Here is a 16,992-nt window from a genome sequence, read left to right as displayed (position 1 = left end):
ACTTTTTTAGATGAAATCATATAGCCGAAACTAAATGCATTCATCAAGGAGTTTATAAAGATACAAGATAACCCCTATAATATTCCAAAGCCGCACTCCACACAAAGATTTGGCAATTACGCACAAGTTCAATTAAGAACTCTCCCCCATAAAATGTCATTCCCAAAAGAACAACAAGAACGACCTTACTTTCACAAGAAAAGAAGGATTTCTTTGGACATTAACAAATCACATAAGAATATGAATTTGTATCCAAAAATCTCAATTAAATTAACCACAAGCCCATGATTAATTCAATCAGAAATGCTCACATAAGAGAACTTACAGAGCCGCACAATATATACATAAAAATATGGATCATGGAAGAACAATACTGCGGAATAAACAAATAATCATTCTATTCTTCATCACTATTTGCACAATGACATATAGTAGACTTAATCGTTGTAAACAAAATCTCATCCTATCTTCCATCAATACTTGCATAATGACATAATAGGCTTATCTTTTGTTTGTCAAAAGTTCATTCAATCTTTTATCAATACTTGCATATCGACATATGAAAGACTTAACTTTTGACCACGTATGGGACAGTCATAGTTCACTGACGCAAACACACATATCCCATAACAAGTACCAATATATAAAACCCTAAATATTAATATTGCAAAATCATCTTCCAAATAAACTTTAGAATTTAAATAAATAAATCTAAAAATATTGCAAGATGAAACCGTTGGACATAACTATGTGTAATCACAATAATGGCTATTCCAAACCCTAGTTATCCTTCTTAAAAACACAAGAATAAATTCTCATAAGAAGTTTCCTAGACATTGAGACCTATGAAAAAAATTTTATCGTCCCCGAACTCCTTGTCGTCAACAGCCATGGGAACATATGGTTCGTGAAAAAAGGAGTCAATTCCAACAAACCTTCTGGGCTGATGATGTCGTACCAGGGCCTTCTGAATTTCAAGAGTTCTCATAACAAAATCCTTTATTTGTTGAATATCCTTCCTTGTTTCCTTCAACTCTTCAAGAACATCAGAAAACTTCTGAGAATCTGAAGGAACAAGTCTTGGCTTCCTCACATTCCTTATTTTTCTTTTCAAAGTTGGAGGTAATGGCGATTTTTCTTTTTCCTTCATGATTTATGGCTTAACAATCATATTAACATCTTTTCCATCAGAAGACATGATGCTTGGAGTAACCATATGTGTACGGTTTTGTGAGAGGAATTCACAATTTAAACTCAACAAGTAGTCTTAAGATAAAAAGAGTTTTCAGAGAAGGAAAAAGGAATGTAGGGTTAGGAAACCTTTAAACACAGGTTCGTGCACACACAACTCACAACCCTAAGAAGGATAGAATTGTCGAGAATAACCCTCTTTTTGTTGATTTGACAGGGAAGTTCTTTCCAATCTCAATTAGATATGGAAGAATTCCAAACTTGCAAAACACAAAAATGCTAAGAAAAGAAAAACAAACACAAAACAAATTCTTTTCCTAAAGCCTGAGGTGTGCACAATCTTGTCTCTTTTGAACAGGCACATGAGACAAGATGCACCAAACAACACAATCAAGTTGTGCTGCAGTGAACAACAATTTGTCCACCATAACCTATTTGAAAGGAATTTATTGCACCCTGTCCCTCAGAATGTTTAAACCATATTTTCTTCACTAGTGGTCTTGTCTTATCCTTGGAAACTAACTTCTTTGACGAAGATAAATCTTACATACCTCAGCGGTCTTTTGAACAAGTTTGAGCTTGTTTGCTAATCGATTCGCTCTTCGTTGAAGTTTGTTGACATGCCTCAATTTGTGTTTATACTTGAAACACTTTGACAATTCATGGACTTTGAGCGAACAATAAGAGCATGTCAACCTGGAATATGATTCAGGCATCTGAGATGTGCAAGATGCTAGACACATAGTGGAACCTGAAAAATTTGACAGAAGGTTTTCAGCAGAAATGTCAATTTTTTCTTCCAGATTGGTTGAGATTTCTCTTGAAAGACTACCCGAGATTGATGTATGTATTGCTAAAATTAACAAAATCAATATTTTCACAAAGAAGTGCAACACTTGACTTTTCATCTTCATTAGAATCATAGTTGTCAGACATTTCATCAAGAGTTGCAGCAAGACCTTTGTTTCCAGTGTATTTCTTTCGATTTGGACACTCATTTGCAAAATGACCAAAACCTTTACACTTAAATCACTGAGGCATATCCTCGTCATCAGTTTCATCATTATCCCTGTTTTTAGGAGGAACACGATTATGAGGTTTATCTGATGACCTGGTTTTATCTTTGGAGAACCGTTTACTTCTCTTCAAAAGAAGATCCCTAAACTGTCTTGTGATCAACGAGACTGACTTGTCAAGATCTTCATCTTATGAATCGGAAATATCATCTTCAGAGATGCAAATACTTTTACTTTTATCAAGTAATTTAGTGTTCTTTTGTGCTTTGAAAGCAACATCCTTCCCAGATTTGGATGTATGCTCATGATCAAAGATCTTTAACTTCACAACCAGAGTATTTATGGAAAGCGTTGCGAGATTATTTCCTTCAACGATGGCATGCTTCTTCGAATCATATCTGGATGGCAGAGATCTGAGAATCTTCATCACAATGTCCTTTTTAGGAATAATCTTACCCAATGCAAAGGATGCATTAACAATTTCATACACTTTGTGATTGAACTCATCAAAAGATTCTTCATCTGCCATACGAAGGTTTTCCCAATCAGAATTTAGGTTTTGAAGCCTAACTTCTTTTTTACAGGTATTCCCTTCAAATACGGTTTCTAAGATATCCCAGGCTTCTTTAGACTTTTTGCACGTAGTCACATGATGCTAAAGATCTGGGGTAATGGCATGTATGATAGCATTTAAGCCGTTAGAATTTTACAGCAAGGATTTCTTCTGGACTATATCTACCAATATCCTTGGGTACAGACACATCGCCTTCTGTATCAACCGGAGGAGTATAGCCATTAACAACACGTACCCATGTTTGAAAATCATGAGCTTGAAGAAAAGCAGGAATGGCGATTTTCCACCACAAGTAGTTTGAGCCATCGAAGACTGGTGGTACGTTTATGGAGATAAAATTTCTGTCCATAGATTCAGATCGCTACAAACACAGACTTATAAGGTCTTTAAACGTGTTTGTATGGTCTGATACCAATTGAAAAAGCGGGGGTCTAACAACCTCACCCAATATTTCGCTTAGCAATCTGTATGGACTAACTCTAATATACTTTTAAGAGAATCAACTAGACAGTCAGACTCAATCTTAATAAAAAGTATATCAAAGAGTTATATCTCAATTTCTCGATTCAATCCTCACTCAAACAAATAAAAATCTGCGAGCCTTATTGAATACAAGAGAAATAACTTGAACGGTACCAAAGACCAATGTTCAAGGATCAATCAGTTTCAATTAACAACCAAAGGTTGGATTTACCAATTGATCGATTCAACGTACAACCTGTGATATTTCAATTATATATCAAAATATAATGCGGAAAAGAAATAACACAGATACCGGAAGTTTTGTTAACGAGGAAACCGCAAATGCAGAAAAATCCCGGGACTTAGTCCAGATTGAATACATAATATATTAAGCTACTACAGACACTAGCCTACTACAAACTAACTTCGGTCTGGACTGCAGTTTAACCCAATCAATCTCACACTGATCCAAGGTACAGTTACGCTCCTTACGTCTCTGATCCCAGCAGGATACTACGCACTTGATTCCCTTAGTTGATCCCACCCACAACTAAGAGTTGCTACGACCCAAAATCGAAGACTTTAATAAACAAATCTGTCTCACACAGAAAAATCTACATGAATAGATAAATTTGTCTTCCACAAAAATACCTACGAGTTTTGTTCCGTCTTTTGATAAATCAAGGTGAACAGGAACCAATTGATATACCAGACTTATATTCCCGAAGAACAGCCTAGAAATATCAATCACCTCACAATAATCTTAATCGACTAGAGAAACAAGATATTGTGGATCACAAACGATGAGATGAAGGTGTTTGTGACTACTTTTCTATCTTGCCTATCGGAGATATAAATCTCAAGCCAATCTTACGATTGCACTCAATCACGATATAAACAACAAGATAAGATCACACAACTACAGAGAAAATAGTTGGGCCTGGCTTCACAATCCCAATGAAGTCTTCAAGTCGTTAACCTACAGGGTCTCGAGAGAAAGCTAAGGTTAAAGGAGAATCGACTCTAGCTTATACAACTAGTATCACACAAGAGGTGTGGGGATTAGGTTTCCCAGTTGCTATAGTTCTCCTTTATATAGTCTCCAAATTAGGGTTTGCAATCTAAGTTACCTTGGTAACAAAGCATTCAATATTCACCGTTAGATGAAAACCTGATTACATTCAAGCTAATATCTTTCAACCGTTAGATCGAACTTAGCTTGTTATACACAAATGAAATGTAACTTCATTTAGGTTTGAGTAACCGTACCTAAACGTGTACACTTAGTTGGTTCAACAATAGTTAGCCAATGGTTAGACATATGAGCACTTTTATATCAACCTTATTCATCTTCACCATAACTAGCTCAAATGACTCAAACGAACTAGTTAGATAGTTGTTCAATTGCTTAGATCTCATAAAAGTATACAAGACACAATCAAAGCAAAAAAGATTTTGATTCACTCGAATCGATTCATGAACATTATAGCCACGGTTTGCAAAGATTGCATTCCTTAATTTATAAATGTCTTAGTTCACGAATAAACCGTTTTTAGAAAATAACCCACTTAAGTACGCATACTTAAGTACCCAGATTGAGATTGTTTCAGTTCACAAACTCCAGCAGAAATTCACGGGATGTGAACTTCCGACAGTATGCGTACAGGTACGCGGACTTAGCTCCGGACATCCTAAACCAGTAAAGTACGCATACTTTGGTTCAAGGATTTTGAACTTACACAAGTATGAGTTCACGTACAATGTTTATATCCATTCATGGTTATAAATTCTAAACTCTCATTTCAATCATTGAAACATTCTTAGAGGATGTTATATAGTTGTTATTCATAAACTATTTTTGATCAAAGCAATTTTCAAGTCATTGAAATGATCAACATGACTTTCGTCACGAGTAAAGATGAACTTGGCCAAAGCAAAATCTTACCAACACATATTTCGAGAAATAGATAAGCGAGATAAACTCGGCATGAAATAGCAAATGTGTATAATCGAAGTCTATATAGCAATACGACTTTTGTCTCAAGATAGGAGATAGAATAGATAGACTTTTGAGTGATAGATAAGTTCAAGTCTCCACATACCTTTTTGTCGATGAAGATCCACCAGTTCCTTGAGTAGTTCTTCGTCTTTGCATGATGAATGTCGTGGAGTCTAGAGCTCAACTACACTTATCATCCTAGTCCAAGACTTAGCTATAATTAGACTAGAAATCAATACTTATAGTTTTGGAAACTAAACTTGACAAACAAGCTTGAGATAACAACATTTGCGAGTTCGACCGAGCAGTGCTCTAACACATACTGTCATCCCGGACCTAAGTCAGGTAGAATCTTCCGCGTATTGGTATGCAAACTTGGTTTCCGGACCTGAATCATACCACAACAGTTTGCATACTGGTATGCATACTATGCTATATCCAGACAATGGTTAATTGTTCTAAACTCCCATTTCAATCATTGAAACATCCTTAGAAGAAAACAATGGATGTCTCACACAAACCATTAGCTTATAAGTAACTTTCAAGTGATTGAATGATCAATACAAAACATTCTGAGTCGACATCAAATGACTGTCTCACATAAATCATGTAAGATGGTTCAAGGAAATTTTTACATGATCATCTTTTGACTTATTATTTAGTTTCCAACAAATAAATTGTTTCCAACTAAACTCGTCAAGAATAATGATGAACGTAGCTAAATCAAAAAGCTTCCAATACATATTTCGAGAAAGATATAAGCGAGTTAAATTCAGCTCGAAATATCAAATGTGTATAATGTAAAAGTCTATATAGCTATACGACTTAGTCTCATTAGGAGATATAATAGAATAAACTTCTTAGTTTTTTTTTCTTTTTTCTTTTTGAGTCACACGAATTTTATTAATTGAACTTTAAATAAATACAACCAACAAGGAAGGAAACATAAAATAAAACAATATAAAATAAAAACCTAAAGGAACAGGCCCATTAATACTCCCTACTGGACAGGCCCAGTATAAGCCTTACTGAGCTACATCATTTTTTCACTTGTTTTTTCAGCTGAACCTGTAGTAGTTAATGCCTGACATTTCAATTCTAGCAAGATTAAGAGGTCTCCCCATATGGATCTGTCTTTCACCTGCTCTAAGTTGGGCTCCCTTCTTAGCAACAAAATCAGCAGAAAAATGGGTTTCTCTGTAGCAATGAGAAAACCTGATTGATAACAATTTCCTAGCTGTACTTCTCCATCTCATTTTGACAAACCAAGGGGTGTTATCAGAAGCAAATTCAGATATGACTGTCTGAGAGTCATAATTGATGATTATGTGTTCTAGATTCTAATCAAAAACAAGTTCAGCAGCACAAGTAACAACAAAGACTGTTGCAATGTAATTTGTGGTAATTCCTAAACCACCAGTAAGGGTGCATATTACCTGACATAGATGATCTCTGACAACCACTCAAAATCCTGCCTGTCCTGGATTTACAAATGAAGCCCCATCATAACAGAATAAGGTTGCACCAATATAGGGAGGTAGCCAATGACATATTTTAATTTCTTGGAATTTACTGCTCCTTGTACCAAGATTGAAAAAAGAAATGATGTCATGATCATAATTCCGAGCCCATTTGTTAGCTTTAATTCTCAAACCTCATTCATAAACCATCTTCATTATTATGCTTTTGAATTGTTGTGCATTTGGTTCTATGTTGTCAAAGAATTTTCTGTTTTTATGAAACCATAACTCCTTCACAATAGAGCAGCTGGCAGTAATCCATACTTCTTTGACTAGAGGACTTTTATTTCTTGCACTCTTTCATATGTCTTCAAAATATTTTGGACAGTTAAATTCAAAAATGTTGCATAACCACCTCCAAATTTCATTGTTGAAGCTGCATCTCCATAACATATGATCCATGTTGTCTCGATCCTTACCGCAGATGCAACACATAGAAACAATTTTATATCCCTTTTTAATCATCACCAAGTAATCCACATATATACCTTGTATTAACTTCCACACATTACTTGCAGTACTTGGATGAAGGAAGGAATTCCAAATTTTCTTAGTCCATGGTAATTTTGGCTTCTTAATTCTTATGGATTCAATTGTTGAGGAAGTAGTAAAATTTCCATTGAGATCTCCAATCCATACCAGTTCATCATTACCACCTCCTACATCTGGCATAAGATGATAAAATTTGTTTGATATCATTTGACATTGTTCATTCATTTTCCACAAGGATATCAATAACCTTAAGTTGTATGTTGTCTTTTACCAAAGCGGTGAAGCCCAGAGATTTAATGAGGGGATAATCACCAATCCAATGATCAAACCAAAGTGAAATTCTTTGACCATCCCCAACACACCATCTGATATTTTATTTTAAAGCCTCCCAAGCCCATTTTAATCCTGTCCAGATAGAAGACATGTGCCAGTTGGTGCTCCATTGTTGATTTTTACCTTTGAATTTGGCCTTGATAAAGAGTGCCCATTCTTCATTAGAGTTAAGAATTTTCCACATCATTTTCATTAGTAATGCTCTGTTGAGAATTTCTAACATTTGAATGCCCAGGCCTCCCTCATAAATAGGAGAACAAACAATTTCCCAAGCAAGAGTAATGAATTTCCTTGTTTCACTATCACCATCCCATAAAAAGTTTCTCATTATTCTTTCACAAACTTTAATAACTGATGATGGCCACTTATATATTGCCATGTTGTAGATGAGAATACTGCAAAGAATTGACTTAACAAGCACCAACCTTTCCTAAAATGACAGCAGTTTCCTCTTCCATGCTGCTAACTTTTTCTGCATCATTTCCTCCATTGGCCATATAATAGAAGCTTTAACTCTGCCAGGATGTAATATAACTCTAAGTTATTTGTCTGGAAACTTACTTAGATCCATATGCATCATTTACTGAATTTGATTTCTTTTAACAGTTGAAGTACCTTCAAAACAAAGTTTTCTCTTTGATGTATTGATAAGCTGACCTGATGCTTTTTGGTATGAGTCCAATAAAATCAGAAGGTTTTGGATGCTTTTCTTACCACCATTGCAGAAGATAAACACATTATTTGCAAAGAACATATGTGTGTGGTGAATACCTTTTCTAATAACCATAGGAGCAATGTCTCTACTTTGCACCATTGAGTTAAATTCCTGCTCAAAACATCTTCCATCAAGACAAATAGAATTGGAGACAAGGGGTCTCCTTGTCTTAATCCCCTTTCAGCTGAAAAGAATCCTTGAGGTCCTCCATTAATCATCACAGAAATCTTAGCTGACTTGAGAATAGTATGTATCCACTCACACCAGGAATGAGAATCTGCTTAACACTTTCAACAAGAAATCCCAGTTGACAGAGTCATATGCCTGAGAAATGTCTAATTTAAGCCCAACATTCCCTCCCCTTCTTTTCTTTTTCATCACATTTACCAATTCAGAGGCCAACAAAATATGCTCTTGAATGCATCTGCCCTTGATGTATGCTACTTGTTGAGGAGAAATAAGTTTTGCCATTAAAGTGCTCATTCTTGTAGTGATGACTTTGGTAAAAATCTTGAAACTAACATTGCTTAGTCCTATTGGTCTAAATTGGTTTGAATATTTAGCTCCTTCTATCTTAGGAATTAAGACTAGAAAGTTAGAATTGAGACCTTTAGGAATGAATTTTCTCCCCCAGCAAAATTGCACTGCTTTGACTACATCTTGATGTATAATCTTCCAGCAAGCCCTGTAAAAACATCCATTGAATCCATCAGGTCCAGGGGAACTGTCAGGATCCATGTTAAAAAGTGTATCTTTAATTTCTTATTCATATGGGATTTTATCCAGCATGTTTTGATCTTCAAGAGATATAACTTTTGGTATGACTTCAAGTAAAGAATCCACATCTTCATTTTGTTTGAATTCAAATTTCTTCTTGTAATTATTAACCAGGACTTCAACTACTTTCTTTTGATCAGATATAACCTCACCATGCTCATCAACTATTTCACTGATGTTGTTTCTGGCCTGCTTTATTTTGAGATTAGTGTGAAAAAAGTTGGTATTGGCAGCTCCTTCCTTTACCCATCTTATTCTGGATTTCTGCTTTAAAAGAGTATTAAGCTGCACTTCTCTGGAATTGTATTCATTTTGAGCTTCAACTAACTTATTCAAGGCCTTAGGATCAGAAGGATTATTATCTAAATTTTTCATAGCTTCTTGAACCTGTAATTCAGCATTCTTTATTTGCACATTGACATCACCAAACACCCTCCAGTTCAAATCTTGAAGAATCTTTTTAAGTTTTTTTAACTTACTTTGAAAGACACGCAGGATCACCACTGATATATTCTGACGAGCATTGATCCACTACATGAAGAAACTCTGGATGAAACAGCCACATCTTCTGAAATTTAAAAGGAGCATTAACTGGTTTTAAAATATTAACACATCCACCCATGAGAGCGACATGATCTGAAGCAATTCTCAACCAACCTTATAACCCCAATCAGGAAATTTTTGAAGCCAAAGATTATTAAACATAGCCCTATCAAGATTACATAAAATTCTTTTGCTTTCATGCCGACAGTTTGACCAAGAGAATTGAGTGCCTGTTCTTGGAGCTTGCAGCAATTCACAATGATTTAACCATTCATTAAAGTCTGTCATTGATCTTCTATTTGGACTTTTACCTCCAATCTTCTCTTCTACTGAAGTAAGAGCATTAAAATCCCCAATAATTAACCATGGAAATTTCAATTCACTAATTGCTTCCATCTCATACCACAACAATCTTCTTTGAACTAAACCACCATGAGCGTGTACTCCAGAGATTAAGGTACCTCCAATATCCACTGTAATCATTTGACTAGACATTGAAACTACTGTTCCAAAATAACCATATATTTCCTTTTTTATTTGAGATTTAATTGTGAATAACCATACTTTGCATTCCTACTAAATTCAGCTAATTGCAAAAAGAATCATTACAGAAAACCTTTGGTTCTGCTATCCAAACTACCGAGGGATTAAATTGATTAACAAGAGACCATAATTTATTTTGAGACCATGGTCTTCTAAGGCCTCTTAAATTCCAAAATAGGACTTTCATTGTTTAGGATGGAGGCCTGCAGTGCCCCATTTTCCTGGATTTTTTCTAAAATTATATTTGACATTAGGTTTTGTGATTACCTCTTTTGTAGCTCCAACATTGCTAGCTGGAGTTGGGGATTTTGTAGATGAAGGTCTTTGAACTACTCTTGACCATGAAGTAGTTGGAACTTTCTCAGCTGACACAGTGCCATTGATGTCATTAATATATTTAACCTCACTATTATCTATAGCATTATCTTCTACTACTTTGAGTATTTTAGAAGGACTCAACTCTGCTTCTTCAGCTTCATTATCCTCTTGCAATGGACTGAATTTTCCTTTTGATATATGTATAGAACCAGTTGAATTAAGAACAACATTTGGTACTTGAACTGTTTTTGGAGTTTGACATATTTCAATTGGTTTCACAACTGTATTAGGATACTGAACATCAATATGTGGAACCTGAACTGGTTCTGGATTTTGACAAATATCAAATGGCTTCTCAAGAGCCTTAGGTGTCTGAGTAACTTCTTGTTGTTTACCGTTATAAGAATCACTCTCTTTATCTTCATGTACTTCTGTTGAGTTCTTAGCTTTACATTCAAAATTATGATGACCAACAATTTTGCACTTCCAGCAGAATTTAGGTAAATTAGTTAGAGTAATACTTTGAGAGAAGCATCCATACTTAGTAATAATCCATAGTTTATTTGGAATTTTTTTTGATAAATCGATTTCCACCAAAACTCTTGCATAGTGCCCACTCTGATAGTTCAATGTTGCATCATCAACTTTCACTGGATTTCCAAGAGCTCTGCTTAATTTGAATAATGTTTCTTCATCCCAATACTCCAAACTTAATACTGGGTAATGAACCCAAACCATAGCCTTAGATGTTCTTTGATTCCCAAGTCTAAAATTAGGTATCCAGTTTATCACAATTAAGAATTGATTCATAACCTCCCATTTTCCAGATTTGATGTAGTTCTTATCTACCTCATTTGTTAATTTAATTGTAAAAAAGCCCTTCCCTAAAGGAATCAATTGAATTTTACCAGTTAATTAACTTCCATTGTTTCAGCAAAATGGTTGAAGCATCTGCAAATTTGATACGAAGTAAATCGAGTCTACCAATTAATGAAAATTTCCACATCTCATACCTTGAATTTTCTTGTTCATCAATCAAGTTGATTGAAGTTTGAGTTTCATAAGATTTAAATAGATCGACCACCGACTGATGCATCGCTGGATCTTGATTTTTTCCTTCTAAATTTATGATCTTACCAGGATCCATTCTAATAATTGTTAATCATTGTAAGATCGATAAGAAACAATTAATACTTTCGGATTGCGCTAGGAATTTGAGATTAAAACACGAAAAACGATGAAGAAATTGCTGAGTTGAGAGAACCGATTTGCAGACAGTCTCTCTCTTAAACTCAACCCGAATAAACTTCTTAGTGATAGATAAGTTTTAGTATCCACATACCTTTTGTTGATTAAGTTCCACAAGCTCCCCTTAGTAGTTCTTCGTCTTCAATCGATGAACGCCGTGAAGTCTAAAGCTCAACTACCCATTCTATCCTAATCTGAGACATAGCTATAAGTAGACTAGAAATCAAGACTTATAGTTTTGATCACCTAAACTTGACAAACAAGCTTGAGATAGAAACTCTTGCGAGTTCGACCGAGCAGTGCTCTAACAAACTCCCCCTGTGTCAATTTTAGTGGCAAAACTATCAATACATATGGATTACAAAATAATTAAACTTTGTAGCTTCTCATCCAACATGCTTGATTTCATTGAAGTGGAAAGAAGCAAATTATGAAGTTAGAAATTTGTTTCCTTTTGGAAAAACAATGGATAACATAGTGATTCTTTCTCCCACAGAAAGTACAGGTTCGTGGAGGAGAAGCAACAAACGACACATGTTTTGACTTCATAGCAATATGAGAAGATTGTAAGTTATATAAACCTTTCTTGACACAAACTTCTATGGAAAGATCCTTCATGTACTGCAATCCATGAAAATTAGTTTGTACAGAAGAATTCCTCCTTAAGACATAGTTTTCTTTTTCCAAGGAACTGCACTGTTCATTGGATAGAGTAATAGATGCTTCTAGTTTCTCTTTTATGACACGAAGCATGTTAAGTTCTGATGAATGCGTCTCGATCAAACGTTTCTCTCTAATTGAGTCTTCCTTAACTATATCTTCAAGAGCACTAATCTTTTCACGCTGTAGAGTATTTCTTGGATTAGTTTATCAATATTCTTAGAGAAAGACTCAATGATGCTGTAGAGTTCATGTTCTCGATCAAGAGACTTTTCAAATTCATCAATCAGCTGATCATGATCCTGAAAATCAATAATCTCAGCAGAGTTTTTTGAGATTCTGGTGAGCTTCATTTCAGGTTTTTCCATAGTGCTCAATGTCTCATTAGAGAGAGATATGTCATCACGAGATGAACCAATTTTCTTACCTCGGGATTCGGAAGAATAAGCTAAGGAGTAATCCTTTGAGGTATTCCCAAGACATTTGGCATAGTTAAAAGCCTTAGAAAATATCTTGGTATGCGTAGAAGAGATTCTGTCCTCAGACTCAGATTGCCACAAACACAGACTTGTAAGGTCTTAAACGTGTTTGCCTGCTCTGATACCAATTGAAAAAGCGGGGGTACAACAACCACACCCAACAATTCGATTAGAAATCTGTATGGACAAACTCCAATATACTTTCTAGAGAATCAACTAGACAGTCAGACTCAATCTAGATAAAAGTATATCAAAGAGTTTATATCTCAATCTCTTGATTTGACCTTTACTCAAGAAAATAGAAATCTACGAGTCTTTATCAAATACTAGAGAGATAACTTGGATGGTACCAAAGACCAATATCCAAGTGTCAATCAATTTAAATCAAAAACCAAAAGGTCGGATATTCTAATTGATTGAACAACGCACAACCTGTGATATTTCAATTATATAAACAAATATAATGCGGAATAGAAATAACACAGACACCAAAATTTTGTTAACGAGGAAACCGCAAATGCAGAAAAACCCCGGGACCTAGTCCAGATAGAACACACACTGCATTAAGCCGCTACAGACACTAGCCTACTCCAAATTAACTTCGGTCTGGACAGTAGTTGAACCCCAATCAATCTCACACTGATCCAAGGTACAGTTATGCTCCTACGCCTCTGATCCCAGCAGGATGCTATGTACTTGATTCCCTTAGCTGATCTCACCCACAACTAAGAGTTGCTACGACCCAAAATCGAAGACTTTAATAAACAAATCTGTATCACAAAGAAAAGTCTAGGGTAATAGATAAATCCGTCTCCCACGAATATACCTACGAGTTTTGTTCCGTCTTTTGATAAATCAAGGTGAACATGAACCAATCAATAAACCGGTCTTATATTCCCGAAGAACAGCCTAGTATTATTGATCACCTCACAATAATCTTAATCGATGCAGCGAAAAAAGATATTGTGGAAACACAAACGATGGTACGAAGTGTTTGTGATTACTTTTCTATCTTGCCTATCGGAGATATAAAATCTCAAGCAAATTATTTCAGTGGTACTCGTACGATATAAACAGCAAGATCAGATCACACAACTACAAGAAAAGTAGTATCGGTCTAGCTTCACAATCCCAATGTAGTCTTTAAGTCGTTAACCTGGTTTAGAAGAAGAAACCAAAGGTTAAAGGAGAATCGACTCTAGCTATGCAACTAGTATCACACGTAAGGAGTGGGGATTAGGTTTCCCAGTTGCTAGAGTTCTCCCTTATATAGTTTTCAAATCAGGGTTAGCAATCAATGTTAGCTTGGTAACAAAGCATTCAATATTCACTGTTAGATGAAAACCTGATTAGATTCAAGCTAATATTTCTCAACCGTTGGATCGAAACTTAGCTTGTTACATACAAATGAAATGTCCAATTTTGGTTTTACGAACCGTTCCAAAACATTAACATTTGTTGGTTCAATAATAATTAACCAAATGCTTAGCCATGTGATTAATTTCATATCAACCATATTCTTCTTCACCATAACTAGTTCAAATGACTCAAATGAACTAGTTAGAGAGTTGTTCAGTTGCTTATATCTTATGTAACTACACAAGACACAATCAAGCAAAAACGGTTTGATTCACTCGAATCGGTTCATGAACTTTATAGCCACGGTTTGCAAAAGCATTCCTTAGTTTAAATAAACATGAGTTCAAGAACAACCAATTTTAGATATAACCTTCTCAAGTTCGCGGACTGGGTTCGCGGACTTAAGCTCATGGAAGGATTTCACAAACTACAGCAGAAATTCTCGGGTCGAGAACTTCCGCCAGTTCGCGGACTTGGCTCACGCCACTTCCATTTCTCTTGATCAACAATGTTCACAAACTTTGGTTCAAGGAATAAGGACTTATACATATATGTGTTTCTACAACAATTCTTATATCCTACCAATGGTTATGTAATCTAAACTCTCATTTCAATCATTGAAACATTCTCAGAGGACGGATATAGCCGTTATTCACAAACCATTTTTCGTCAAAGCAATTTTCAAAGTGATTGAAACATAACATGACTTTCGTCACTAGGTAAAGATGAATTCGGCTATCGAAAGCTTACCAATACACATTTCGAGAAATAGATAGGTGAGATAAACTCGGCTCGAAATAGCAAATGTGCATAATGAAAGTCTATATATCAAACCGACTTTTGTCTCAAGAGTAGGAGATAGAATAGATAGACTTTTGAGTGACTAGAGAGTTCAAGTCTCCACATACCTTTTAGTCGATGAAGATCCACCAGTTCCTTGAGTAGTCCCTCGTCTTGTATGATGATTGCCATGGAGTTCTTGATCTCAACTACACTTTATATCCTAGTCCGAGACCTTTAGCTATGTAGGCTAGAAATCAAGATTTATAGTTTTGATCACTAACATTGACAAACATGCTTGAGATAGCAACGCATGCGAGTTCGACCGAGCAATGCTCTAACAACTCCAATGATCCCAAAGGTTGTAAGTTCAGCATCATCGTTGTTGAAAATTCATAGCTATAACAACGAGAAAACATGAGTTCTCAATAATTGTTATACAGTGTCATAGTATCATTACACAACGTCGAAGTTCAATTGTGTCACAACTTCAACAACAATACTATGGTGATATGTATCACCCCCCCTTAGTCAATACTCCATCTCACATGGAAACCACTCCCCCTTACATAATGATCCGAAAACCATATGTATTTTTAGTGTGAACTACATATTAATTCTCCCCCTTATTGTCAACAAAATTGGCAAAGGTACAAGAACGGGATCCTAATGAAATTTCCGAAAGAGACATTTCTTGACCAAAAGAAAGCAAAAATATATCATCTTATTTAGATGCAATCATAAAGCCTAAGCTAAATGCATTCATCAAGGAGTTTGTAAAGATACAAGATAACCCCTATAATATTCCACAACCGCACTCCCCACAAAGATTTGGCAATTAAGCACAAGTTTAATTAAGAACTCTCCCCCATAAAATGTCATTCCCGAAAGAACAACAAGAGCGACATTAATTTCGAAAGAAAAGAAGGATTTTATTGGACATAACAAATCACATACAAGTATGAATTTGAATCCAAAAAGTTCAATTAAACTAACCACAAGAGGACCCATGATTAATTTAATCGAAAAATGCTCAAACATAAGTGAACTTATGGAGACTCAAAATTATACAATTAGATTAATCACAAGAGAACCCATAATTAATCTAATCGAAATACACAATCAAACTAATCACAAAAGTAATCAATTTAATTGGTCATGCTCGACATAAGAAAACTTACGGAGAAACAACTAAATAACCAAACAAGATGATTAATTTAGTTGAATATGCTCGACATAAAGTACCTCACGGAACAACAACATAGCTAATCATAAAAATAATCAACTTAGTCGTTCAGTGCTCAACATAAGACACTTTACGGAGCCTCACAGTAATACATAAAATATGGATCAGGGAAGATCAATACTGCGGAATACACAAGGATTCATTCTATTTTCCATCACTATTCGCATAACAACATTCAATAGACATAGTCTTTGCAAACAAAAGATTTTAACCTATCTTCCATCAATAATTGACATAATAGGCTTAAATTTTGTATTTGTCAAAAGTCTATTCATTCTTTTATCAATACATGCATATCTACATACGAAAGACTTTCCTTTTAACAAGGTATGGGACAATCATAGTTCACGGATGTAAACACACATATCCCATAACAAATTTGCAATATATAAAATCATAAAGATTAATATTGCAAAAATCATCTTCCAAACAAATTTAGAGTTTAAACCAATTAATCTAAAAACATGAAGATGAAAACGCTGGACATAGCTATGTGTAATCACAATAATGGGTATTCCAAACTCTAGTTATTCTTCTAACAAAAGCAAGAAAATAGAAGATTTACTAGGAAAATAAAGGAGAAAATCAAAGTTCGTTGAGCACCTCATATCTTTCAATGAATCCATCAAAGAAGGTATCAAAGAATGATTTCCTTTATTCTCTTGACTATAGACACACCATGTTCATAAGTTAGAAAACTAACTTTGCGATCAACAACCCGAGCAAGTTGTCTAGCC

The 16,992-nt window shown here is 35.1% G+C and overlaps 1 protein-coding gene across 1 annotated transcript; it reads right to left on the bottom strand.

The window, feature by feature from the left end:
- Positions 1-9,064: 9,064 nt before the first annotated feature.
- On the bottom strand, positions 9,065-11,221 carry LOC113332917. Its single transcript, XM_026579416.1, has 3 exons — positions 10,433-11,221; positions 9,737-10,195; positions 9,065-9,610 (listed from the first exon to the last, which is right to left on the bottom strand). The coding sequence occupies exons 1-3, from the start codon at positions 11,219-11,221 to the stop codon at positions 9,065-9,067; spliced, it is 1,794 nt and encodes a 597-aa protein (XP_026435201.1).
- Positions 11,222-16,992: the final 5,771 nt, after the last annotated feature.

This window comes from Papaver somniferum, unplaced genomic scaffold (assembly GCF_003573695.1).
Source record: "Papaver somniferum cultivar HN1 unplaced genomic scaffold, ASM357369v1 unplaced-scaffold_132, whole genome shotgun sequence".
Lineage (NCBI taxonomy): Eukaryota > Viridiplantae > Streptophyta > Magnoliopsida > Ranunculales > Papaveraceae > Papaver > Papaver somniferum.
This window is presented reverse-complemented; position numbering and strand designations above follow the sequence as displayed.

Coding starts and splice junctions, on each gene's coding strand:
- LOC113332917 (XM_026579416.1), bottom strand. CDS start 11,221: ATGGTTTGGGTTCATTACCCAGTATTAAGTTTGGAGTATTGGGATGAA. Junction 10,196..10,432: donor ATGTTGGAGCTACAAAAGAG/GTAATCACAAAA, acceptor TGAATTTAGTAG/GAATGCAAAGTATGGTTATT. Junction 9,611..9,736: donor TTCCTGATTGGGGTTATAAG/GTTGGTTGAGAA, acceptor TTCTTCATGTAG/TGGATCAATGCTCGTCAGAA.